At 41.4% G+C, this 27,631-nt stretch overlaps 1 protein-coding gene across 1 annotated transcript in view; it reads right to left on the bottom strand.

Annotated features, from left to right (window-relative positions):
- The window catches only part of PRKG2 (protein kinase cGMP-dependent 2), a 100,803-nt gene extending 89,312 nt beyond the window's left edge, over nt 1-11,491 (bottom strand). Inside the window, 5 exon segments of the mRNA XM_075849836.1 lie at nt 2,780-2,843; nt 3,114-3,219; nt 4,337-4,450; nt 7,998-8,164; nt 10,950-11,491. Of these exon segments, the coding sequence (XP_075705951.1) occupies nt 2,780-2,843; nt 3,114-3,219; nt 4,337-4,450; nt 7,998-8,164; nt 10,950-11,485 (987 nt within the window). The 5' untranslated portion in view covers nt 11,486-11,491.
- Nucleotides 11,492-27,631: the final 16,140 nt, after the last annotated feature.

Raw genomic sequence — 27,631 nt, 5'->3', positions numbered from 1 at the left:
TTCACCGTGCGGAAAAAATTACTTTATAGTTTCATAGTTTGGGTCGTTACGAACCCGGTGATATCAAATATGTGTACTTTTTTTAACGTTTCCCTTTTTTTCTTATAATAAATTACTTATTATAGGAAAACAAAAACTTTTATTTTTACACTTTTATAAAACATTTTTATTAACTTTTTTTTTTCTTTTTACACTTTATTTTTTTCTTTATTAACTTTTTTTTACTTTTTACACTTTATTTTTTTTACCTGCAGCTCTGATCGCTGCTAGAATACATTACACTACCTAGTAGTGTAATGTATTCCAACTGTCAGTGTGACGTCACAGTCACTCTGACAGTAAGTCTACGAGTGCCAGCCAGAGACTGGTCCTCATAGGCTTCCATACATGGCAGACCCGTAGGCCGTTGCCTGGCCTCCGGATACCATCACAAGCATCAGCAGCCCCAATTGCATGGGGGCTGCTGATGTGCTACAAACCCCCTAAATGTGGCGATCGAATCGAGCACCATATTTATCGGGTCAATTGCCGAAATCAGCAGCGATGAGCCGCTGATTGGCAACACTGGGGACAGCTGATCTTCCAGTTCCCGATGCACACCTTGTCGCCGACAACGGCACAGTGACTTCCTGTCACTCTGACAGGAAGCCTATCAGGACCAGCCAAAGATTGGTCATGATGGGCTTCCATCCATGGCAGACACGAAAGCCATTGTTTGGCTTCCATTTGCCATGCTAACTATCGGCAATCCCAGCAATTTTGGACCGGGGTCTGCCAATATGCTAGAAACCCCTAAAATTCGGCGATTGCAACCGATCGCCGAATTTAAGGGGTTAATTCACCTAAATCAGTGGCAAAGGACCGCTGGCCGGCAAGAGTGGAGTGTCAGCTGTAGGCGACAACTGACCTCCCGGTTCCCGGTGCAAACTGTCGCCGACAGTGTGCACCGGAAACAACTCAGTAACTATACGTCCTCGTGTGGGAAGTAACCTCCCGCGACGACGTATAGTTACTTACTCATAACGGGTAGGGGTTAAATTGTTCCAGGTTTACTAACTGTTATTAAAATATATATTATGTTGTTAAAATATTATCTATATCATTTTTAATTTCAATATTAAATGATCGGAAAGCAAATATATATTGCAAACATAGTAGAGGCATAACTTGAAGCTCCTGGGCATCAATGTAAAATATGTAACAGGGCCCCACCTATCATGTGCCATTTAAAATATTTGTGCCTTCTTATCTGGCAAAAGGGCCTTTTGGCCCATTTAGGCACTAGGACCCATGAAAGACTGCTACCTCTCCTCTCCCTATAGCTACAGCCCTGAAACTAGGTAGTAGTAGTAGTAATAATAATAATAATAATAATAATAATAATATTAATAATAAAAATAATTCAATAATCATGGTAGGAATTATGTATCAGCAATCGGAATGTAAATCAGACTCCTGGCAAGAGTTTTATGAGCAATGGTTTAAATCAGTTTTTTAAAAGTAAAAACAAAAACAAACATAAATAAAGACAAACAAGCAAACTAAACAATCTTGAAGCATCCTATTCTAAATACTGAAAGGTGAAGATGTAACAGGCAAAGTGCACTCCAATTAATCCGCATACCTCCAGATTTAATATCTGGGATCGGAATGGAATTCTCTTGTGGTTATTACGTCTGCTCTCCAAATACTCTATTAGAAACACATTTTGTCTTTTAAAGAAAAATGACTGTGCTCTTCGGTAAATTACGCTGAATTATTAATTTGTAACATCTGTGTCAGTGTTACGTTACATGGCCAACCCTCTGGAGGGAGCAGATCCAAGAAGACCTGTTCAGAATAATTTCATCATCAAAACCCTGGGAAATGGGAGAGCAAACACTGTATCATCATGGCATGGAATTAATAAATGACACCAGGGAATTTCTATGAAATACTCATTGATACATTGGCGGTGTAATTTACACTTAAGTGCAAAGTGCTCTTTGACTGCATTTCAATAGAAGGTTGCTTTTCTTCTAGTTAAATTATATGATGAACACAGGACTGACATAAAGTCAACACCTTGAAAATAGTTTCTTTCTGTTAAATCTTTCAGAAATGGAGTGTGATTCCTCCGCACGTATTTGAAGTGGCCACCTTCCATATAATGTTTCTGCCCAAGAAAATAAACTAGCTGGGCCCTCTTTTCAGTTTGTTTTGTGCACACATAGAACTCTTTTAATGAGCTCTCTTGTGCTTTGGTAAAATAGTTTTACGTGTCTCACTTTCTTCTATTTTAGAGGCACATGGAACATAGTTTCTGGTATTCCTTGTCCTGAGATTTGACATTTCAAAAATGTTAAAAAAAAAATTACAAGGTTTAGTTTCTGAATGTTCGTCACCTATCTTGAACATGTTCCAAGGGTCTTTCCATAGTACACCAAACTTTGAAAAACATTTGCTACAAATTGAGATGGGTAAGGTTTTAAGCTTTTAACTGTATATCCCTTTTTCTCCAGGTAATTCACATATTTCTTCTAATGTATATGTTTCGTTAAATATCCCTTTCAAAAGTAGCTAGAAAACATGTTACTATTATTTATATTTTTACTAAAACATATTATTAATAATTTAATTATTTTATAATTAAATTTGTACTAAAGGTGAGCCTTCTACAAAACAGACAGATAGGCTCAGACACACAAGTGGCAAGCGGCACAGTGTCCCTAGGATTTTAGTTTTTTCGTTAGTTGGCACACTTTAAAAATAAACTTCTGTCTGTTTTATATGGCCTTACCAGTTCTAAGCAGTCGGCGATCTTCATCAACTTGTCTTCTGGAAGCTCCTTCAGCAGAAATACACTTTTGAAAAAGAGACATTTATTTAAGCATGATTTATTATGCATTCACGAGGATAGATGCGTCAGAACATACATGCCAATGAAGTGTTCTACACACCCACATTATGTACAAAATATTATTCATACAGTATATGTAAATTTCCCACAGCAGATGCCATTTCCTATCCAAGGTTGTGTTATGGAGGTGGAGAACCGCTTTAACAAAATCATTCAATAATTTTTAACTGAAGAACATATAATGTACTGAGATTTTCAACAAATGTCTTATTACCTTTTTAAAAAATTCTGATGTTCCTCATGTCTTGTTTGAGCTGTCTTTCTCATGATATTTTGAAACGCTTCTCTGTCAAGAGCCCATGTCCTGACATTAGTGATTGCTTTGAACAAAAATAAAATCAATCAAATTGTTGATACAAAACAAAATAAAACTTTTCTAAAGTTGACAAATGTACAAATTTTACCAAGCATCTTAATAAAATTGTTTCATAGACTATGCATATCATTCTCTTTAGGCCAAATTCAGACGAATGTGGTATACGTACGTGTGACGGCCGTTAAAACAATGGATTTCAATGGGGCCGTTCACACAGCCGTTGCTTCAATGGACCATGTGAAGGGTCCATTGAAAAATAGAACATGTCCTATTTTGTTCCAATTTCACGGATCCTTCAATAGACTCAAGTCTATGGGGATCCGTGAAAATGGGACCCGTATGGGGGCAATTCGGACGTGAAGAACAGCCGTTTTTCACGTCCGAGTTTCCCCACGTTCGTCTGAATTCGGCCTTAGAGTCATGCAAAATAGAATAATATATGTCTTGCTTGATATCATTTATCATTGTCATAACTGATGTCTTACTTTTCAGGTGTTTACTATTGACCAACAATCTAAAAGGGATACCGCATATTCCCAATAGATGATAATAGAGATTTAACTCAATCAATTCTGGAATTCTAACTCTATTCTTGATCCCTTATGACCATAACTGTGTTATATTGCTGGCAGCTACATTAGAGGAAGACATTAATGGGGCTGTAACCTTTTCAGAAATGGTCCTGACCATAGTAGCCGCTATCAGAGACATGAGATGAATAAGCTGTATACTAAAAGGTTTGAGTACTCAAAATGTTGATTGCAAAAGTTACTAACATTTTTCAGGAATTGGAGAAATAAGTTATTAGAACAAAGTAAGATGCAACAGTATACATGTATTTCTCTCTCTCTCTTTCTCTCTCTCTCTCTCTCTCTCTCTCTCTCTCATTCACTCACTATCATATATATATATTTTTTATTTTTTTTATCCTGACATAAGTTCTCTTTAGCTCATCTTGCCACTACTTGCATGTCACAATGCATAGCACACACATAGTACACACTATTATGTCAAATTCTAGAGACACACACCAAACCTTTGAAAAATAAGTAGTAAAGGTGTTTTTGTAAAATTTTCTGGCAAAGCTTCACAGGCTTCGAATCGAAGCTGTATAAATTTACCTTTGACTGAGGCAGTTCTTGTACAGTTATAAAGTATTGCTAACTCTCCAAATGTTGTCCACACTGGGATGGAAGCTAGAAGCTTGTTCTGCTGGAAAACTTCAGTTTTACCCTCTGGAAAAAATAATATTTTTACCCATTAAATTCTGTTGGAAAACTTTGAGAAACACGTTAAGACTTCTTGACATGATTTCCTACAATTATTGGACAACTATACTGTACTATACTGTTCTATGCTATACTGTATTATACTATACTCTACTATACTATTCATTGTAACTTACTTCATTACATTACCATTATACCTTTTAAATGCTACATATTTATTAATATGACACTTAAAATCACCAGGTATTGTTTTCTACAGTATGAGTTCTACTACACAATTTACTATTATTTAGGATGGAGGTCACACCAAGACACTTTTATTCAGCAACGTACCTGGAAGCTCCCAGGCCTGAAGCAAAATCTATAACTGGTCTCCTAAAGCATTATGGGACATTTAGGGCATGGCCCCACGTGGCGGTTTTCCTCCGCAGCTGTCCGCATCAATGCCGCACAGAATCTGCGTTGTAGATTCTGCGGCGGATCTGCCCAAAATGTGCAGTAAATTGATGCGGACTAGCTGCTGCGTACTGCGGTAAAAGTGCTTCCCTTCTCTCTATCAGTGCAGGATAGAGAGAAGGGACAGCACTTTCCCTAGTGAAAGTAAACAAATTTCATACTTACCGGCCGTTGTCTTGGTGACGCGTCCCTCTTTCGGCATCCAGCCCGACCTCCCTGGATGACGCGGCAGTCCATGTGACCGCTGCAGCCTGTGATTGGCTGCAGCCGTCACTTAGACTGAAACGTCATCCTGGGAAGCCGGACTGGAGACAGATGCAGGGAGTTCTCGGTAAGTATGAAATTCTATTTTTTTTACAGGTTGCTGTATATTGGGATCGGTAGTCACTGTCCAGGGTGCAGAAACAGTTACTGCCGATCGCTTAACTCTTTCAGCACCCTGGACAGTGACTATTTACTGACGTCTCCTAGCAACGCTCCCGTAATTACAGGAGCCCCATTGAGTTCCTCAGTCTGGCTGTAGACTTAGAAATACATAGGTCCAGCCAGAATGAAGAAATGTCATGTCCAAAAAGCAAGACGCATCCGCAGCACACATAACATGTGCATGACAGCTGCGGACTTCATTGCGGAATTTAGAATCTCCATTGAAGTCAATGGAGAACTTCCGCAATGAGTCCGCAACCAGTCCGCCACTGGTCCGCAACATCCATTGTATGCTGCGGACACCAAATTCCGCACCGCAGCCTATGCTCCGCAGCGGAATTTTCAGCCTCGTCTAAACGAAGCCTACTAAAAAGAAGTGGGAGGCAATGGAGAAACGGGTCCGCTGCGGATTAACGCTGCGGAGTGTCCGCAGCGGAATTCAAGAGCAATTCCGCCACATGGGGCTTTGCCCTTAAACCCTTTCAAGGCCTTGATGCCTGAATGTCCACAGCAAAATTGCCCCTTTTGGAGTGCTAAATCCTAAGGCCTAATTCACACAACCGTGTTCGGTCCGTACGTCGGTCTCATTTCCCGGACCGAATAGAGTGCAGGAAGCCGAGCTCCTAGCATCATAGTTTTCTATGATGCTAGGTGTCCCTGCCTCCCCGCGGAACTACTGTCCCGTGCCAAAAACATGATTACAGTACGGGACAGTTTTCTCACAGCGAGGCAGGGACTCCTGGCATCGTACATAACTATGATGCTAGTAGCGTTCCTCCCTGCACTGGGTTCAGTCCAGGAAATACTGCCGACATACGGTCCGTATATCACATACCGAACATGCTCGTGTGAATTAGGCCTTAGGGTGAAAAACCTATTTATTTTATACTTTGACTAATATTTTTTTTCTTTTTTGGGAAACAGATGTGACTTTAATGTGATAACAAAACACAACCAGTATCTTTTCATTCTAATTAGGTTTTATATCAAGGGAAATGGGAAAAATAGGGGTTAGAGATGCTAATTTTCTTCTTGTTTCCTTTTGTAATTTAATGTTATTACTTAAACCAGACAAATTAATTTTCCAAAATGATCCTCTCTCTCTCACGTGTATAGTGATACCAAATACACATACTTTGCTCTACCTACATCAACATAACATAAACAGATAGCACGGGTCTCCATTTCCACTGCCGCGCCACCTTCCTTTAGGTGGTATGTAGGGTCTGTAAAATGGACGCAACGCTTCTGTGTACAGAAAATGTTATTGTAGGTAGAAAAGCAAATTGGGGCAGGGCTAGGGAGACCAAAAACAAGCGACAGTTAAAATTTTGTGTGGATTTGACATAATATATTCTGTAATATGGACGCATTATTATATGGGTCCATGATATCCATGTAAAATGCTTCCATGTCACAGAGGACAGTCCGTTGCAGAGCAGGTGGCCTGGGCTAGTGGTTAGATTTATTATTTTTATTGTTTTATTGTATTTGTTTTTTTTACTTTTTCATTTTTTTTTACAGTTACTTTTTTTTTTCCTAGGTTCGGAGGAATCAGGGAAAGCATAATATATGTTATCCCAGCATTCCTCTTTATGTAGCTTACAGATAATAGTGGTCTATCGCCTGCTAGCCATTATATCACTATTAGCAGTGATCCATGTCTTCCCAGAATGCTCCTTTCACCCACTTGAGAGTTGTAAGCAACAGCCTGAATGCAGGAAGGAAGCGTCCTGCATTTGGATCCTACATGTCCCCGCATCACTAAGGCAAGCTCTATGTAGACAATGCACATGCATAGAATGCAGGAAGGTTGGAAATCTGCAACCTATAAAACTGTAAATACATAAATATTCAATCTCGAATATTGAGTACATGGTGAATTGTCTATTGGCAGATAATCACATTTACTTTCAATATATGAAATACCTGTTGAAATACGAATAATAATAATAATAATAATAATAATAATAATGCCATTTATTATACATGTTTATGAACAGGGAAAAAGGTAAAAAAAAAAGATCACACAGATAAAAATATAAATGAAAGTCCAAAACAACAAGACCTTTTGCCGTGTCTTTGTGCCATATCTGGTGCACATAAACATTTCTTACCACACATGATCCATAGTAAACATTCTGCAGTCATGAATACAGATTTATCATACAATGCTATTGTTAACAAACCTATTCTAGGAAGACAAGTTCAAATCCGTAAATTAAATATTTGGGTTTATATTCCATTTATAATCTATTTGTTATTTGGTGAAGTCTTTAACGGGCACAAGATACATTTGGAAATGTCTATGGACGTCAGATGTTTGCTGAGGTTAGGATTTGCATACATAATGCAGGCACACCAGTGAAATGATAGCTCTTAAGAGTATTGGGATACCAAGTGTGGTCTCTTAAGGCTCCAGAAATAGTGTGGGTATAACAAGTTTTTATGTCTAAAGACAGTATTTCGTTGTTGGCTTCCAGCTTCCATTTTTGCAGATATGTTTATTTAAGTACACATTGAATGCAGCCTGTAAGTTCTTGACCACATCACCTGCTCTATTTATCTCCATGACTAGATGCAGTCACAGCTGAACTTTAACTAAAGTGTATAAGCAATAATAAAGACAGGTCCCATCCAGCCAATGTTCAAGTCAGAGATAAACACCTACCAGCTAATACAAAGATATGGCTGCCGGGTTCACCTTGCTTGATAATATATTCTTCTTGAGCGTATCTTCTCTCATACATGCATTCTACTATGTCCCGGATTTGATGAGGATCTAAGTTCTTTAGAAATTGATTCTTGTTTAAGGCATCTATTATTAGTTTTTTCTCACTTAAAAAAAAGAAACATCAAATATTTAAATGGATAGAAAGAACTGGCCAAACATTATTAATCCCTTATTTGTAAACAGTAATTGGGATTAATAATATATCACCTTCAATATAGCAACACAAAATTACTGAAACATCTTGAGCAAAAGAATACAAAGATTCTCTGTGTCAATTGTAAGTATCCGCCTGTGTTATTTCATACATGACCACCTGGTGCTATGTTACATGAACTCAACTGATCTATTATAATTATGTTGCCATATGCTACTGAGAGAAAAGAAAAGATTGACCTAAACATAGTGGGTGTAAATAGCTGTCAATGACTAAATCAGGCATTGTAAGCACCATCGCATGGCTGTATTCCAGCTCGGAGTTGTACAGATCCACAATACGGCACCCATAGCTTGCCATGGGCCTCTAGCTGTATTACAGAGGTATTCTACCCGTAAAGTAATGGGAAAAATACGGTGCCACACAAAGGACCCATATGGCATCACGTAGAGTGACTACAGCTTCCTAATATGAAACTGTAGGATCTCCGTGTGCTGTGAGTCCATGCAAATCTTTCTCTTGTCCCAAACTCTAGGATATCTTTTATTTGTAGTGATACATGGTAACACACTGTCACTTTTGTGAGCGTTACTAGGTCAGGATTGCTTTTCAGCCCCTAAATGTAATAAGCATCTCCATTAACTAAAAGTCAGCAGAGATCTTGAAAATTGTGAGATGTTGAAACATTAATCTGCAAGTTGCAAAAGCTTTCATTATACAATGACTAAAGAGAACCAGTCAGCTCTCCTGAAATATCTTTTTTTTTAGTAAATACTTGAATTCCCTATGAAATAATGATGGTGGAGCACCTTTTCTTAGAACTCCTTGTTGCACCACTCCCTTGTTATTCCTCCTGGAAATGTATGAGTAAATTGACAACTTACCATTCCCTTTGTCAATAGGCTGCGTCCTTACACTGTCTAACATGGTCAGCACTGATTGGACAGGATCAGAATGTGCTGCGATTTAATGATATATTTCCAGGAGGACTAACAGAGGAATGGAACAATGCAGTATTCGGTCAAACAGTAAGAGGTGAGAGTGAGTCAGGAGTACTAATGGCTTTTTAAGCTTTAATTACTTAAGACAGGTCAACCCTTTAAGGTAAGTACTTAAATAAGAGTCCTAGTTCTCCTCTGTTGTAGAATTAGCAATATGTTACCAGAACGGAGTGATATACTGTAATGGCTTTCATTACATCTGCATGTCATTGATATGTCTGTGCTGCATTAAAAAAAAAAAAATTGATGCATAATTTATGGATTACTTTTATACCATGAATGGTTTCCTGATCATGTATAATTGCCATTTTGCATAAATCATATGACATCACACAGGGATTATTATTCCACTGGGAGTGAGGAAAAGCAACGATGCTCAAATCTCTACGTAATTGCCATGACCGAAATGAATGAACATACCACACACTCTTGGACAACTTTGTGGTTTGTATATTCCACAAAACTTTAAGCCTTGGAATAAGTCTGACTGTAGACCAATTAAAACTATATGGCTGAAGGCAAAAATATCGATAAAGTCACAAATAATCCTTTTAACCCATAAGGCAAATGGTGTATTCATTACTAATTGCCATGTGACTTGTGCAACCTGCTACTATATTCCCTGAGCAACACTAACTGCTAATGAGGCTGGAGGTCACGCAGCAACACATATGGGGAGCACTTAAAAAAGAGCCTATGTCCTGCACATATATTTGTTGGGTGTGTAATATAAGAATTCTGCAGTGAAAAATTAGTATCCATTCAACTCTAGATCACAAAATTAAAGATTTTAGCCCTTTATCGCTTATTACAGGAAATAATCATTAAATATTAATCGGAGAAAACATTGATTCTTCACTAGAACCAAGAGCACAAAGTGTCTTGAAAGAGAAAAACCAATTAGAGAACACAGTAAAGCCCTTTTATTGATTGAGAATGCAGACCTACTACATTCTGAACAGTTGGCGGACTACATATCCTATCCTGGTACGATATTTCTCTACATTATGGATAATATTTCACAGTAAGAATCCTGCATTCAATCTCCAGTGTCTAGCGGCATACTATTTTAGCAATATAAAGAGAATCTGCTGTGAATAAATATCCTTTTAGAATAAATTTAGAATAAATTGTGATTTCTGCTCTTTTTAAAAGGGTTGTCCTTTTTTTTACTTCTATGATTTGATATGATAGGTGGCATTCTAAACTCTGGTACTCCCATTGTTATGGAGAACAAGGGGGACGATTATATAATTAGGTAAAAAAAAAAGGAGAAAAGGGTTTTGTTATGACAACAGCTTTAAGGGTATGTTCACATGCTAAAGTAAAAACGGCTGTAAAATATGGAGCTGTTTTCAAGGGAAAACAGCCTCTGGTTTTCAGCCGTTTTTAAAGCAGCAAACGTTAAAAAAAAGGCCCGTCTGAACGAAACGCTGTTTTTCCCATTGAAACCAATGGGCAGATGTTTGGAGGCGTTCATCTTCCGTTTTTCCAGGCCTTTTTCGAGGCGTTTACGCCCCCGAAAAATGTCTGAAAGCACTGCGTGTGAACATACCCTAAAGAGTAACTTTACTTTCAGAAAACATTTGATATGTCATAGCAACACATCCAAGGAAGGTTTCTATTTGGAACAACATGTAGGAACAAGTCACAATGTCAAGAACACCATTAGTAGAGGTGGACTTGAACATGATCAACATATCCGATAAATACGTACCTGTAGACTAAGCTTACCTTGAATCTTTTCTAACACAAGCTTTTTCAAATGAAAACTTTTGTGAGTTACTTTGGTCATATGTTCTTGTGGTGGGTTCTGCAGAGACTCCCTCCTTAGCACCTTTTCGCTTACTATTATTGAAAAACCCTGAGAGTGTCTTAAATGGCGATGTCTGTAAAGCTCTTGAAGGCGATATATGGCGATTTGTGGTTGGCGAAGCGTGCAACATTTTAAAAGTGGGTGTTAAGGAGTTTCCACTATGCAAAGTGATAACGTCCTGCAGTTTGTTAAGTTGGATGCACTTGTTTTGAAGCTCCTCTGTGATTTCTGCAATGACTTGAGTCTGTTTGGTAAACTTGTCCTGCAATTCGTGAACTATGTGTTCTTTCTTTATTAGCTCCTCATCTTTCATCTTTAGTTGTCTTTCCAGTTCCCAAGATCTTCCTTTCCCAGCATCAGTATTACGGACTTTGCTGCAGGAACTAATAGAAAGGTTCACCAGTTGTCCATCTGGCTGCCTCAGTGGCTTGGGTTTCATGGACCCATTTCCCATTTCCCTTGATACCCTAAACGAAAAACACAAAATGTATTAATCAGTTTTCCCAAATCAGCAGTATGACAGCAAACTCTGCTTTAAGCATTTGTCTTCCACTTAAAATGAAGGTACATTGATTTTCTTCGAATTCCTTTTGAGGTAAACATGATACTTCAGCAGTCATTTTCCTCAATGTTTTTTGCTTATAATCTGTTACTCTTAGATTGTGTTCTGATATTGCTTTTAATACTTTTTAATCTGGCTGTTAACAAAATTCCCTCAATTAACACTGCATATAAAAAACATACACAAAGTATCCATTCATTGTGCGTTTACCCTTTAAAAATGCTCAGTTTTATTATTACACAATAAATTGTACACATAAATACATGCCTATATTTTATACTGTAACCATACTGTTTTCAGTTGATGAGCACAATCCCTTATAGAACTGTTTCCAAGTGAAAACTGAAAAAATGGTAACACTATGGTATTGGTGACAATATGAGAGCTTACTATAGTACATCATATTGTTGAATGGTTTATAGATAATACTTTAACTTATGTAGAATTTTATATAGACTGCTCATGCTGAGCCCCTGAGGATACTGATACAACTTCTATTCACTCCAATATTAAAGAGTTATTCCCATCTCATAAAGAGATTGCATATTGCAATCTGTGGGAGTTTGACCTCTTGGACCCCCACTTATCCTGACAATGGAGCGGCCACAACGCTTCAAAGTTTTCCCTGCACAGCAACGCTGCCGACCACCTGCTGGGCAGGGAGCTATAGTATGGCAGAATTTATTTGAATGGGGCCATGCTGCATTTCCCTTCGCAGTGGGTGGCTGGAAGCGCTGCTTTGCAGAGAAAAGCTTCAGCGCTAAACCAGTACTGCCGCCCATTCATTCTGGGAATCGGTGTGGTTTTTAGAGGTGGAACACACACTGATCAGAAAGTGATGGCATATCCTAGCAGTATACCATCATCTTATGGGATGGGAATAACTCTTTAATCCGTTCCCACCCTGCACCATAATATTACGTTGTGGTTCGCAGTTAGTTAACACAGTTAGTTTAGAGTCGATCCCGGCTGTTCAAACCCTTAGATGCCGCAGTCAATTCTGACCATGGCAGCAAGTGGTTAGACAGAGAGAGGGAGTTTCCTCTGTCACGCCATCAGCGCAAATGGCTTACTGTAGCAGCCGGGCAGGTCTGCCATACACGGAAGCTTATTAGGCCCTGCCAGATGTATTGCAATGTATAATATGAGTGATCAGAAAGTTAGATGTTCAAGCCCCATAGTGGGACTAAAAAAAATAATTCAGAAAAAAAGTTTTCGAAAAATGTAATACTTGGAGTGATTGCATGACCTTCATGACCTCCCCTACATACAGCTGCTATATATAGTGATCTAGATTTATGTAACATTATTGTTTACTCTTCTCTGTTCTCCTCTTCTTCCCCCTGACCTGTGCTGGTAATCCCTCCATCTCCTATCCCTTTTGACACTACTTGTGCCTCTGCAACAGATTTGATACCATTGTATTTGACAAGTTTTATATGCTATTATTGTGCTTAAAGAGGACCTGTCATATTTTTTTTTGTTTTTTTTTATAAGCCCACATACCTTCTTGATGCCAGCACAAATTATTTTTTTTGCCCTCCTGTTGTCCCACCACGGTCCCTGCTCTGCTTGGGGCCTAATATGCTAATTTTGAGTTATGGTACAGAGAGGAGGAGACCTCATCTCTCCACAGTAGGCATTGCCTCCTGCATCACTGTGACTCTGTCAAATCAGAGTGGTCTCCTCCTGTCTGTACCTTTACTCAAAATTTGCATATAAGGAGCCAAGCAGAGCAACGGGAGGGCAAAAAATAAATAAATTACAGAGCTGGAATGGAGAGGATGCCAAAAATAAGGGGAGGTATGTAGTTTAAAAAAAGAGAACCATGACAGGTCCTTGTAATGACAGGGATAGGGAAACAGACAAGTGAGCCCTAATCTACCCGCCACTCAGTCCCTGCCTACTTGCAACGACCCGCCCTAGGCGACGGGGTACAACTGGGCGACGGTCCCTACACTCAGTAAGTGCATGACAGACAACAGATAAGGAAACACAGAACAAAGGGAAACGGGGCAGTTGCCCACGGCAACACCATGAGCAACAAGAGTAGTAAACGAGCCGAGTCAAACCAGGAGAGTACGAGGTGCCAAACGCAGAGCAGGAGAGTAGTGAACGAGCCGAGTCAAACCAGGAGTGTACGAGGTACCAAATGCAGAGCAGAAGAGTAGTCAGTAAGCCAGGGTCAATACGAAGCAGGGACAAGTAGTTCAAGAAGCTGGAGCAGGGCCAGGAAACCAACAGAGAAGAATCACGAGCAAGGAGGAACAGGAAAGGCAGGTATAAATAGACGGAGGGCGGGAGCTAGCTCCGTCTGGCCAGGCTGTGATAGGCTCTCCCACTCCTAAGCCTGCCATCCTGAGTGGTGGAAGATGGAGTCAGTCTCACAGACATAGAAGCAGGTGCAGACTGATTACCTATGGGCGTGGATACAGAAGCTGTGCCTGGCAGATCCTTAACAGTACCCCCCCTTTTATGAGGGGCCACCGGACCCTTTCTAGATGGACCTGGTTTATTGGGGAAACGAAGGTGGAACCTCCTGACCAATACCCCAGCGTGAACATCCCGGGCGGGTACCCAAGTCCCCTCCTCAGGCCCGTATCCTCTCCAATGGACCAGGTACTGGAGGGAGCCTTGGACCATCTTGCTGTCCACAATCTTGGCCACCTCGAATTCTACCCCCTCAGGGGTGAGAACGGGGACAGGAGCAAACTTCTTGGACGGGACTTTAAGGCGCAAGTTCTTAGACGATAGCCACACCAGATCCCCGACCATAAACAAGGGTTTAGCAGAACGTCTTCTATCTGCCTGAGTTTTTTGTATGCTCTGGGACGCCTCTAGGTTCTTCTGAACCTGGGCCCAAACTGTGCACAGTTCCCGATGAACGACCTGTACCTCGGGATTGTTGGAACTGCCAGGTGAAACGGAGGAGAACCGTGGATTAAACCCAAAATTACAGAAAAAGGGGGAGACCCCTGACGAGTTACTGACCCGGTTATTAAGGGAAAATTCGGCGAGGGGAATGAATGAGACCCAATCATATTGACAGTCAGAGATAAAACACCTTAAATATTGTTCTAGAGACTGATTAGTCCTCTCAGTTTGGCCATTAGTTTCAGGATGGAAGGCAGTGGAGAAGGACAGATCAATCTCCAACTTTTTACAGAAGGCTCTCCAAAACAAAGAAACAAATTGTACCCCTCTGTCAGAAACAATATTGACAGGGACCCCATGGAGACGCAGGATGTGTTTGACAAACAAGGTAGCTAACGTCTTAGCATTGGCTAGTTTTTTGAGGGGCACAAAGTGGCACATCTTACTGAAGCGGTCTACTACAACCCACACCACCAACTTGCCTTGAGATGGAGGCAAATCGGTGATAAAATCTATGGAGATATGGGTCCAAGGTCTCTGGGGAATAGGCAAAGAACGTAGTAAGCCCGCTGGTCGGGACCTGGGAGTCTTGGACCTAGCACAAACCTCACAAGCGGCGACGTAGGCCTTAATGTCTTTAGGCAACCCAGGCCACCAATAGTTTCTGGCAATGAGGTGCTTGGTACCCAGGATGCCTGGATGACCAGATAGTGCGGAGTCATGATTTTCCCTAAGTACCCTTAGCCGGAATTCCAGGGGAACAAACAGCTTGTTCTCAGGAAGGTTCCCGGGGGCTGAACCTTGATCAGCCACAATTTCGGAGACTAAATCAGAATCAATAGAGGAAATGATTATACCTGGAGGCAAAATACAAGCAGGATCTTCCTCCGAAGGAGGGCTGGCCATGAAGCTATGCGACAGTGCATCAGCCTTAATATTTTTAGACCCAGCCCTATAGGTAACCAAAAAATTGAATCTGGTAAAAAATAACGCCCATCGAGCTTGTCTCGGGTTTAGCCTCCGGGCAGATTCTAGGAAAACCAGATTCTTGTGGTCGGTAAGGACCGTTACCTGGTGCCTAGCCGCCTCCAGGAAGTGGCACCACTCTTCAAATGCCCATTTAATGTCTAAGAGTTCGCGGTTGCCAATATCATAGTTACTCTTAGTGGGCAAAAACTTCCTGGAGAAGTAGGCACAGGGACGGAGATGGGTGAGGGACCTGGTACCCTGGGACAAGACAGCCCCCACTCCCACCTCGGATGCGTCAACCTCCATGATAAATGGCTCCATTTTGTTGGGCTGAACCAACACCGGGGCCGAGATAAAGCACTTCTTAAGGACCTCAAAAGCCTGGACAGCCTCAGGAGGCCAGCGGAGGAGATCAGCACCCTTGCGAGTGAGGTCCGTAAGAGGCTTAGCGATGACCGAGAAGTTAGCAATAAACCTCCTGTAATAATTAGCGAACCCCAAGAAGCACTGTAACGCCTTCAGGGAGGCAGGTTGGACCCATTCCGCCACAGCCTGGACCTTGGCGGGGTCCATGCGGAATTCATGAGGAGTGAGGATTTGACCCAAAAATGGTATCTCCTGCACCCCAAACACAAATTTTTCGGTCTTCGCAAACAGTTTGTTTTCCCGAAGGACCTGGAGCACTTTCCTGACATGCTCAATGTGGGAGGACCAGTCCTTGGAAAACACAAGTATGTCATCAAGGTACACTACAAGAAATACCCCCAGGTAATCTCTTAAAATCTCATTTATGAAATTCTGGAAGACCGCGGGAGCATTACACAACCCAAAGGGCATGACGAGGTATTCTAAATTACCTTTGGGCGTCTTAAACGCAGTCTTCCACTCATCCCCCTCTTTGATGCGGATAAGGTTATACGCTCCCCATAGATCAAACTTAGAGAACCATTGGGCCCCCTGAACCTGATTAAAGAGATCAGGAATCAAAGGAAGGGGATACTGGTTCCTTACAGTGACCTTATTCAAGTTACGGTAGTCAATGCATGGCCTAAGACCACCATCCTTCTTCCCTACGAAGAAGAAGCCAGCACCTACGGGAGAAGTAGAGTGGCGAATGTAACCCTTGGCCAGGCATTCCTGGATATACTCTCTCATGGCTTCACGTTCGGGACAAGAGAGATTAAATATCCTACCCTTAGGGAGCTTAGCTCCTGGTACCAAATCGATAGCGCAATCGTATTCTATATGAGGAGGTAACACTTCGGAGGCCTCCTTAGAGAAAACATCAGCGAAGTCCTGAACAAACTCAGGTAGCGTGTTCACCTCCTCAGGGGGAGAAACAGAATTAAAAGAAAAACATGACGTCAAGCATTCATTACCCCATTTGAGAACGGGGAGAGAAAAAGCCACGGCGCCACTTGGTATGGATCAAGAAGGTGGTGTAAGATGGTGAAGAAATATAAATGCTCACCGTGTGGGTTAGAAGAGTTGAGCACTGGGGTCCACGAGGTAGCTGCTGCCAGATCCGGGCCGGTCGCCAAAGGAGACCGCTTGGGTACGAAATTTGCAGATAAAAACAAGGATCTATACGGCGCTGCTGGTTTGTAGTGGACAAATGAGATTCCTGAGATCGGGTAATAGTTTTGTAAAAAACTGTTTTAATTGCAACGCGTTTCAGCACCGAACCGGCGCTTTCATCAGGCATAGGTTTACAGAAGGAAAGAGGCAGGTTTATATAGCGCCAGTTCAGACTGGATAATTGCTCAGAAAAACCGCGAAAACACAACAGCAGGTCAAAGTTCAAAAAATGTGTATGTACAATCAATAAACGAATCATAATATAAATACATGGAGGATAAAAGTAAAGATAATAACAAATAAAAAAGGCTGTGTACTCAACAAAAGGATGTTTTTAGGAGCGTAGCAAGTTTAAAACTAAAATGTGTAAATAAATATCATCGTTTTATTAATTTTATTAACAGGAAAAATGTATAAGGTGACATGGGAAAAATGGGGTGGGTAAACGCTGTTTGACTAAGGGTTTGTATGTATTGTTAGGAAGTGGTACTGTATGTTATGTTTAGTTTACATGTCGCCACGGAGACCAGGAGGGTAACGGAAGCCGAAGCGCTCCAAAAGCAAGTGGAACGCAAGATGGAACGCAATGCGCGAGAGAAGGAAGAGAGGCTCAGGAAGGACCGGCGGAGGCTGACAGGCCGGGACAAAATGTGAGCATCGGACGGTGGGTGAGTAAAAGATGATTAACAAATATCAATGTGTAGCAGGGACTAAGATTAATAGGCAGGTCTATTACTTGTGGGTATTTAAACAGGGCCGTAATCAAGAATAGCAGGTGAAAATAGCAGTGGTCGTGTGTCCACAAAAGGAGGGTATGTTTGACATCGTGTGTATAGCAAGAAAAATGGAACATAAGTTAATGTAGTAGATGACAAGTGAAGTGCGGTAGTGGATCATTTGAAATTGTCTGGATGCTGCAATGTTGGGAAGATCTGAAGGATAGACGGTTTAATTAATCTAAGGATGATTCTGTAATATCATTTAGACCCAAAGGGTGAAGGGTGTTCAATTTAAAAATCCAATAGTTTTCTCTCTGTTTCAATTTGCTAAATCTGTTTGGGACGTCACTGCTGATGTGTTCTATTGGAGTAATATTGATTTTATTGAATTCGCAGTTATGCATATGGAAAAAATGTCTAGAGACACTATGCTTGAGGTATCCGTTATTTATATTGAAACGATGGTTATTGATTCTGGTTCTCAGACACTGAGTGGTTCTACCAATGTATTGCAAATGACATGGACACTCTAATAAATAGATGACATAAGAACTGCCACAATTCAGCAGAGACTGTATACTGAAGGTTTCATTGGTGACTGTGGATGTGTAATCCAATTTTCTGTGGCTAATGGACTTACAGCAAAGGCAACGTGAGTGTCCGCATTTGTAGGACCCTTTTATACTAGAAAGAAAGTCTGTGTTGGTTATAGGATGTTTATTAATTCTGCTGGGGGCCAAAATGTTTTTAAGGGATAGGGACCGTCGGAAAGTAATATTAGGTTTACATCGTAATGCGTTTCTTAAATACGGATCAGTCCTGAGAATGTGCCAATGTTTGGAAAGTATGTTCCTGATTGTTTTGTTACCCCTGTTGAAGGTGGTGATGAAATTGAGATGGGGATTAATTGCACCCAATTTTGGAATCTTAGCTGAGGGATTGAGGCAAGATATATGTGTTAGCTTAGAAGCTTTTAGTCGTGCACCTTTTATGAGGTTTTTAGGGAAACCTTTATCTTTGAACCTTTTTTCAAGGACCGCGCATTCTTTGACAAAGTCGTTGTTAGTACTGCAGTTTTTTCTTATCCTACGGAATTGCCCAAAAGGTACGTTTTTCAACCAGGGACGATGATGGGCGCTTCTGAAGTCAATATAGCTATTGACATCGACTAGTTTAAAATGTGTCTTTGTTATGAATTCTTTGCTGACAATGTCATAATTAATAGTCAGGTCAAGGTAGTCTATGGAAGTGGGAGAAAAGGTATAAGTAAATGTTAGGTCATAATCGTTTTTATTGAGAGTATTGATGAAACGTACAGCTTCCTCCTCGGTGCCCTTCCACACTAGAAACAGATCATCGATGTATCTTTTATAGAGTAGTATATTGTTTTTATAGGGGTGTTCGCCATAGATATATGTTTTTTCGAAAGACCCCATATAGAGATTTGCGTAGGAAGGGGCAAAACGACTGCCCATCGCACATCCCTTTATTTGGTGGTAGAAGTTGCTGTCAAAGCTAAAGATGTTATGCTTAAGAATAAAATCGATGCAATTGGCTAAAAAATCAACCTGCGGTTTGGAAATGTTATTAATTTGGGATAGAAATGCATGGGCTACTTTAATGCCTTTATCATGAGGGATGTTACTATAAAGTGTGGTTACGTCTGCAGTAAGAAAACAGACTGGGGCCGTTGAAGGGTCAAGTTTGAGATCGTTTAAGTCTCTGATTAATTGTGTGGAGTCCTTAAGGTGGGAGGGTAAAGTGTGAACGAGTGGTTGGAGGTGAAGATCTACGAAATGGGAGAGATTGCTAGTGAGTGAGTCTATTCCAGAAATGATGGGACGTCCTGGGGGATCTGTTAGTGACTTGTGAATTTTGGGTAGATAGTAAATGAACGGCATGTTCGGAAAAGTGACAGAGAGGAACCTTTTTTCTTTTTTATTAATCAGGCCTGATGAGGCCGCTGTTTCAATTAGGTTTTGATATTTAAGTGTGTACACAGGTAGCGGGTTTGTGGTCAATTTTTTGTAAAACGTGGTGTCACTCAAAATCCTAATAGTTTCTTTTAGGTAGTTTTCTCTGTCTAGGATGACTATTCCCCCTCCCTTGTCAGCAGGGCGGATTACGATATCATTGTTTTTTTGGAGACTTTTCATGGCCTTCCTTTCATGTAAAGTTAAATTGTCAGAGTAAGTGGATGGTAAATTGAGAGTTCTGAACTCATTGCTGACTAGGGACGAAAAGGTTTCAATCATGGGACCTTGGTGGTGGGTTGGATAGAAATTAGATTTTGGATGAACTTCTACAGGGATGGCCCTCGGTGCAGCAGGGTTATCAGATGGTTCTGTGTCGGTGCTGGTCATGGATTTGGTCATGGCAAAATGTCTGGTGAGGGTGAGCTTCCTCGTGAACCTGTTGAGGTCCATGAAAAGCTCAAAGTTGTTAGTTGAGGATGTGGGACAGAATGAAAGACCTTTATTCAAGAGGCTGCGTTCATGTGTGTTTAAAGAGTGTAGTGACAAATTGAATATTTTTATTGATGCTGGACCAGGTTCCTCTTTTTGCTGAGAGATGAATGATGTTTTGTGGCGTTTTTTACCTCCTCTTCGTCCTCTGGGTCTATACCTAGTTTCCTTTTGGTGGAAATTGTTTGAATTGTGGGAAAGAAATTGGTGATGGTTTGAGCTTTGGGGCTCATAATGTATGGAATTAATACGTCCTTGCTCACAACAGTGGGGGTTAAAGGGGGTCTGACTAGCTGGGACGGAAGGCCTAAAAAAGACGTCGCTGCATATGTAATATCCAGAACTGACGTGGCTAAATCAGTATTAGGATTAATGAGCCCCTGGGTGGTGTTATGATTGAAGAAATGGTCAGCAGGGGAGGTTGGATTAGAGAAATATGGTGTGTCATGGATCGAAAGCTCAAGAAGGGATGGAAAAGGGTTACCATCCTCCTCGTCTATAGACTCATTGATCAGTGAAGTGTGTGAAAGGTCAATAATTGGGGGTACCTCCATTGGTTCGGATGCAAGGGGTAACCGGGATAGATGTATTGCTAAATCAGAGGATTTAAAAGCATTCATCGGTATTCTGGGGCTGTATTGGCTAAACCGAGAAGGTATGTTAGGTTGTGGGAACTGAGTTGAGGTGGGTATTGTGGCTGTATTAAGGCACAAGTTTTCAGTGTTAACCAGAGGTGCGGTATTAATACTAGGAGAGTGGTTTGGGATCAACATAGTGTCCAATTTCCTAGATTTGGTACTGTTCCTGAAGGATCTGCTGTAATTCAAGACCCTATCCCGTGTGGTAATTTGAGTGGGTTTGATCGGCATGTTTCTGTTTGAGGCAGTGTCATGTTCAGATATGATGGTTTTTTTGGGGTCTAGGGAAGGAAAGGTGTTCGTTTTCCAATCACCAATAGGGTCAATTGCATAGTCGAGTTGGTCCCTTTTATATTTCTTAACTTTTCTCAAAATAAGGTCTTTTTCATAAGAGATGAGTCTTCTGCTAGTGGATTCTTCTAATTTGAGGAAATCACAATGATCACTGTAGTGCAATAATTGTTCTTTGATGATAGAGATATCTGACAGTAAAGCATTGCTAAGTGATGTACGTTTAGTGAGCAGTCTTTCAAGAAAGCCTAGATGACATGCATCTATATGAGACTTCCAATCGTTGCTAAAAGAGGTGTCAGCAGGGTAAGGGTTAGTGATGGATAACCTTAACCCTCTGGGGGTGATATTGGCAGAGATATATAACAACAAAAACTGACAATCAATATTCTGTAAAGCCTCTTTTTTAAGGAGGTCCTCAAGAGAAAGGTATAGGTCCGTCATTTTTAGGGTCTCCTCAATGGATGAGGTATTACTCACTATGTGAGAATGTCCTTGTAAAGTATCAGTCCCAATAGATTCGAGGATGAGACGTTCCCGCAATATGTTCCTTTCGTTAGTGAAATCCAACATCGTGGAGGATGGTTGTAGACGGGAACACAATGTCGCCAAACGACGGAGGGGTGATGGATCAAGTCCGTTCTTAGGTTGGGTCAAGTCCGTTCCTAGGTTGTCGTTGTGATTAGGGAGGTAGTTCCAAGATAGTAGATCCAAGGTTAGGCTGCCAGTGCAGGAGACAACTTGTCACCGGTCGCAAACCGGAAAAATCCGGTGGTGATAGATGCGGTGCTCCTGATGTCGGAGTATCAGCTTTGCAGGGCAGATGCAATCCGAACTATATCAGAACGGGGAGAGAAAAAGCCACGGCGCCACTTGGTATGGATCAAGAAGGTGGTGTAAGATGGTGAAGAAATATAAATGCTCACCGTGTGGGTTAGAAGAGTTGAGCACTGGGGTCCACGAGGTAGCTGCTGCCAGATCCGGGCCGGTCGCCAAAGGAGACCGCTTGGGTACGAAATTTGCAGATAAAAACAAGGATCTATACGGCGCTGCTGGTTTGTAGTGGACAAATGAGATTCCTGAGATCGGGTAATAGTTTTGTAAAAAACTGTTTTAATTGCAACGCGTTTCAGCACCGAACCGGCGCTTTCATCAGGCATAGGTTTACAGAAGGAAAGAGGCAGGTTTATATAGCGCCAGTTCAGACTGGATAATTGCTCAGAAAAACCGCGAAAACACAACAGCAGGTCAAAGTTCAAAAAATGTGTATGTACAATCAATAAACGAATCATAATATAAATACATGGAGGATAAAAGTAAAGATAATAACAAATAAAAAAGGCTGTGTACTCAACAAAAGGATGTTTTTAGGAGCGTAGCAAGTTTAAAACTAAAATGTGTAAATAAATATCATCGTTTTATTAATTTTATTAACAGGAAAAATGTATAAGGTGACATGGGAAAAATGGGGTGGGTAAACGCTGTTTGACTAAGGGTTTGTATGTATTGTTAGGAAGTGGTACTGTATGTTATGTTTAGTTTACATGTCGCCACGGAGACCAGGAGGGTAACGGAAGCCGAAGCGCTCCAAAAGCAAGTGGAACGCAAGATGGAACGCAATGCGCGAGAGAAGGAAGAGAGGCTCAGGAAGGACCGGCGGAGGCTGACAGGCCGGGACAAAATGTGAGCATCGGACGGTGGGTGAGTAAAAGATGATTAACAAATATCAATGTGTAGCAGGGACTAAGATTAATAGGCAGGTCTATTACTTGTGGGTATTTAAACAGGGCCGTAATCAAGAAAAAGGTTCAAAGATAAAGGTTTCCCTAAAAACCTCATAAAAGGTGCACGACTAAAAGCTTCTAAGCTAACACATATATCTTGCCTCAATCCCTCAGCTAAGATTCCAAAATTGGGTGCAATTAATCCCCATCTCAATTTCATCACCACCTTCAACAGGGGTAACAAAACAATCAGGAACATACTTTCCAAACATTGGCACATTCTCAGGACTGATCCGTATTTAAGAAACGCATTACGATGTAAACCTAATATTACTTTCCGACGGTCCCTATCCCTTAAAAACATTTTGGCCCCCAGCAGAATTAATAAACATCCTATAACCAACACAGACTTTCTTTCTAGTATAAAAGGGTCCTACAAATGCGGACACTCACGTTGCCTTTGCTGTAAGTCCATTAGCCACAGAAAATTGGATTACACATCCACAGTCACCAATGAAACCTTCAGTATACAGTCTCTGCTGAATTGTGGCAGTTCTTATGTCATCTATTTATTAGAGTGTCCATGTCATTTGCAATACATTGGTAGAACCACTCAGTGTCTGAGAACCAGAATCAATAACCATCGTTTCAATATAAATAACGGATACCTCAAGCATAGTGTCTCTAGACATTTTTTCCATATGCATAACTGCGAATTCAATAAAATCAATATTACTCCAATAGAACACATCAGCAGTGACGTCCCAAACAGATTTAGCAAATTGAAACAGAGAGAAAACTATTGGATTTTTAAATTGAACACCCTTCACCCTTTGGGTCTAAATGATATTACAGAATCATCCTTAGATTAATTAAACCGTCTATCCTTCAGATCTTCCCAACATTGCAGCATCCAGACAATTTCAAATGATCCACTACCGCACTTCACTTGTCATCTACTACATTAACTTATGTTCCATTTTTCTTGCTATACACACGATGTCAAACATACCCTCCTTTTGTGGACACACGACCACTGCTATTTTCACCTGCTATTCTTGATTACGGCCCTGTTTAAATACCCACAAGTAATAGACCTGCCTATTAATCTTAGTCCCTGCTACACATTGATATTTGTTAATCATCTTTTACTCACCCACCGTCCGATGCTCACATTTTGTCCCGGCCTGTCAGCCTCCGCCGGTCCTTCCTGAGCCTCTCTTCCTTCTCTCGCGCATTGCGTTCCATCTTGCGTTCCACTTGCTTTTGGAGCGCTTCGGCTTCCGTTACCCTCCTGGTCTCCGTGGCGACATGTAAACTAAACATAACATACAGTACCCATTTTTCCCATTACCCCATTTGGTAAGATCCCCAGTATTCCAGTCAGACGTGGGATTATGCAACTGCAACCAGGGAAGGCCTAAAACCAAATCGGACGATAATCCCTGCATCAACAGTACAGAGCACTGCTCCAAATGCATGGAGCCAACAAGGAGTTCAAAAACAGGGGTATGCTGTGTAAAATAACCATTAGCAAGAGGAGTGGAGTCGATACCCACTACCGGGACAGGTTTAGGCAAATCAATCAAAGGCATAGCTAGAGACATAGCAAATTCCACAGACATGATATTAGCAGACGACCCTGAATCCACGAAGGCACTGCCGGTAGCAGACCTACCACCAAAAGAGACCTGAAAGGGAAGCAAGATTTTATTACGTTTCATATTTACGGGATATACCTGTGCGCCCAAGTGACCTCCCCGATGATCACTTAGGCGCGGAAGTTTTCCGGCTGCTTATTCTTACGCCTAGGACAGGTGTTCACTTGATGCTTGTCATCCCCACAATAGAAGCAGAGACCATTCTTCCTGCGGAACTCACTACGTTGTTGGGGGGACACGGAGGCCCCGAGTTGCATAGGTACCTCCGAGTCAGAGGAGAAAACACATAAACGTTCACGTTGTCATTCCCTGAGACGTCGGTCAAGTCGTACCGCTAAAGCCATAACCTGGTCTAGGGAGTCAGAAGAGGGATAGCTAACTAGCAGGTCTTTCAGGGCGTTCGACAGACCCAACCTAAACTGGCACCTTAAGGCAGGGTCATTCCACCGAGAGGCTATGCACCACTTCCTAAAGTCAGAGCAATACTCCTCAACAGGTCTCTTACCCTGACGTAAGGTCACCAGCTGACTCTCGGCAAAGGCAGTCCTGTCAGTCTCGTCATAAATGAGTCCAAGAGCAGAAAAGAAAAGATCAACGGAGGAAAGTTCAGGGGCGTCAGGAGCCATAGAGAAGGCCCATTCTTGGGGCCCTTCCTGGAGCCGGGACATAATTATACCCACCCGCTGGCTCTCAGAACCTGAGGAGTGGGGCTTTAAACGAAAATAGAGCCTACAACTCTCCCGAAAGGAGAGAAAAGTCTTCCGGTCCCCTGAGAACCGGTCAGGCAACATGAGGTGGGGTTCAAGAGGTGAGGTGAGGGGCACTACCATGGTAGCATCAGGCTGGTTGACCCTCTGAGCCAGGGCCTGGACCTGCAGGGAGAGACCCTGCATTTGCTGAACCAGGGTCTCAAGGTGGTCCATAGTGGTGTGAGGGACCAGGGTAGAGTAGGTATATGGGCTTGTGATTATGTAATGACAGGGATAGGGAAACAGACAAGTGAGCCCTAATCTACCCGCCACTCAGTCCCTGCCTACTTGCAACGACCCGCCCTAGGCGACGGGGTACAACTGGGCGACGGTCCCTACACTCAGTAAGTGCACGACAGACAACAGATAAGGAAACACAGAACAAAGGGAAACGGGGCAGTTGCCCACGGCAACACCATGAGCAACAAGAGTAGTAAACGAGCCGAGTCAAACCAGGAGAGTACGAGGTGCCAAACGCAGAGCAGGAGAGTAGTGAACGAGCCGAGTCAAACCAGGAGTGTATGAGGTACCAAACGCAGAGCAGAAGAGTAGTCAGTAAGCCAGGGTCAATACGAAGCAGGGACAAGTAGTTCAAGAAGCTGGAGCAGGGCCAGGAAACCAACAGAGAAGAATCACAAGCAAGGAGGAACAGGAAAGGCAGGTATAAATAGACGGAGGGCGGGAGCTAGCTCCGTCTGGCCAGGCTGTGATAGGCTCTCCCACTCCTAAGCCTGCCATCCTGAGTGGTGGAAGATGGAGTCAGTCTCACAGACATAGAAGCAGGTGCAGACTGATTACCTATGGGCGTGGATACAGAAGCTGTGCCTGGCAGATCCTTAACAGTCCTCTTTAACTGTTCTCCACTTCATATTTAGTATGGACTTGAATACGTTACCTTAGACTGACGATCTTCTATTGCCTGTTGCGTCAGGTGATTTTTGAGAATTTAATACATGTCTTTTTTGATTTTTCCCCATATTTTCCTAATTTTCCTTTCTCTATCCCTATTCCGTTAATCTTTTTCTTGTTTCTCAATAAATCTTTGAATATGTAAAAACAAAAATCCCCTTTTTCCGCATGCAAAGACCTTTATTTAAAAAAAAAAAAACTATACATATTTGGTATCGTCACATACATAACGACCCATGTGATAAAATGAACACAATATTTACTCATCCAGCCTCCGAAAAAATGCAATTAAACGTGATAAAAAATATTATGTACAGTACCCCAAAATTATACCAATGAAAAATACAAGTCATACCTAAAAAAAAGTTCTCATACAGCTCCATTGACGGAAAAATAAAATCGTGGTATCGCCGTTATTGCAGCAACCCACAGAATAAAGTTATTATGTCATTTATACCGTACAATAAACTCTGTAAAAACAAACTTCTAAAAACATCTCGAACTCAAAAAAGCTTTAAAAAAAACACATCTTGTACCACAAAAACAAGCCCTTATATAGCTACTTTGACAGAAAAATAAAAAAGTTATGGTTTTTGGAATGTACAGATGAAAAAACGAAAAAAAAAATCACTGCGTCATTTGGCCCAAAATAAGCCGCATCTTTAAATGGTTAAGGAATTTAAGCATGAGGGTATGTGCACACACAAAATCAAAAACTTCTGAAAATATGGAGCTGTTTTCAAGGAAAATCAGCTCCTGAAATTCAGATGGTTTTCTTAGCAACTCGCGTTTTTTGCGGACGATTTTGGAGCTGTATCTCCATAGAGTCAATGTAAAACGGCTCCAAAAACGGCTCAAGAAGTGACATGCACTTCTTTTTCGCGGGCGTCTTTTTGCGCATCGTTTTTTGAAAATGAGGCGTAAACGCCCCATCGGAAAAGGAACGCTGTATTTCCCATTGAAATGAATGGGCGGATGTTTGTAGGCGTTCTGCTTCTGATTTTTCAGGCATTTTTTTGGACGTCTACAACCCGAAAAACGGCTGAAAATAGCCCATGTGCACATACCCTTAGACTATAGCCATTAAAATCAATAGTTTACCTATGAAATGCATAGAAGTGCCATGTGCTCCAGAGCAAGATATTCTCTTTGTAAGTTCTCCCGCCTCTGGCAAATAAAGGGGGGGGGGGGTCCTATCTATTAACTCAGAATTCCATAACAAGGTATTTGAGAATAATGTTTCTAAATTAGACAACCCCTTTAATTTATAATATATTAATGTTAACAACAATTCCAATAATATATAGGTAAATACATGTGCAGTGTCATATTAATTTGCATGTACATGACAATGCCTACACAATTGTAAGTTGAGGTGGTTTTGTCTTGACATTAACCCCTTAAGGACACGGCCAATTTTGGCCTTGAGGACAGAGCAATTTTTTTAGATTTCCCTCTTTG

This window comes from Rhinoderma darwinii, chromosome 1 (assembly GCF_050947455.1).
Source record: "Rhinoderma darwinii isolate aRhiDar2 chromosome 1, aRhiDar2.hap1, whole genome shotgun sequence".
NCBI lineage: Eukaryota > Metazoa > Chordata > Amphibia > Anura > Rhinodermatidae > Rhinoderma > Rhinoderma darwinii.
This window is presented reverse-complemented; position numbering and strand designations above follow the sequence as displayed.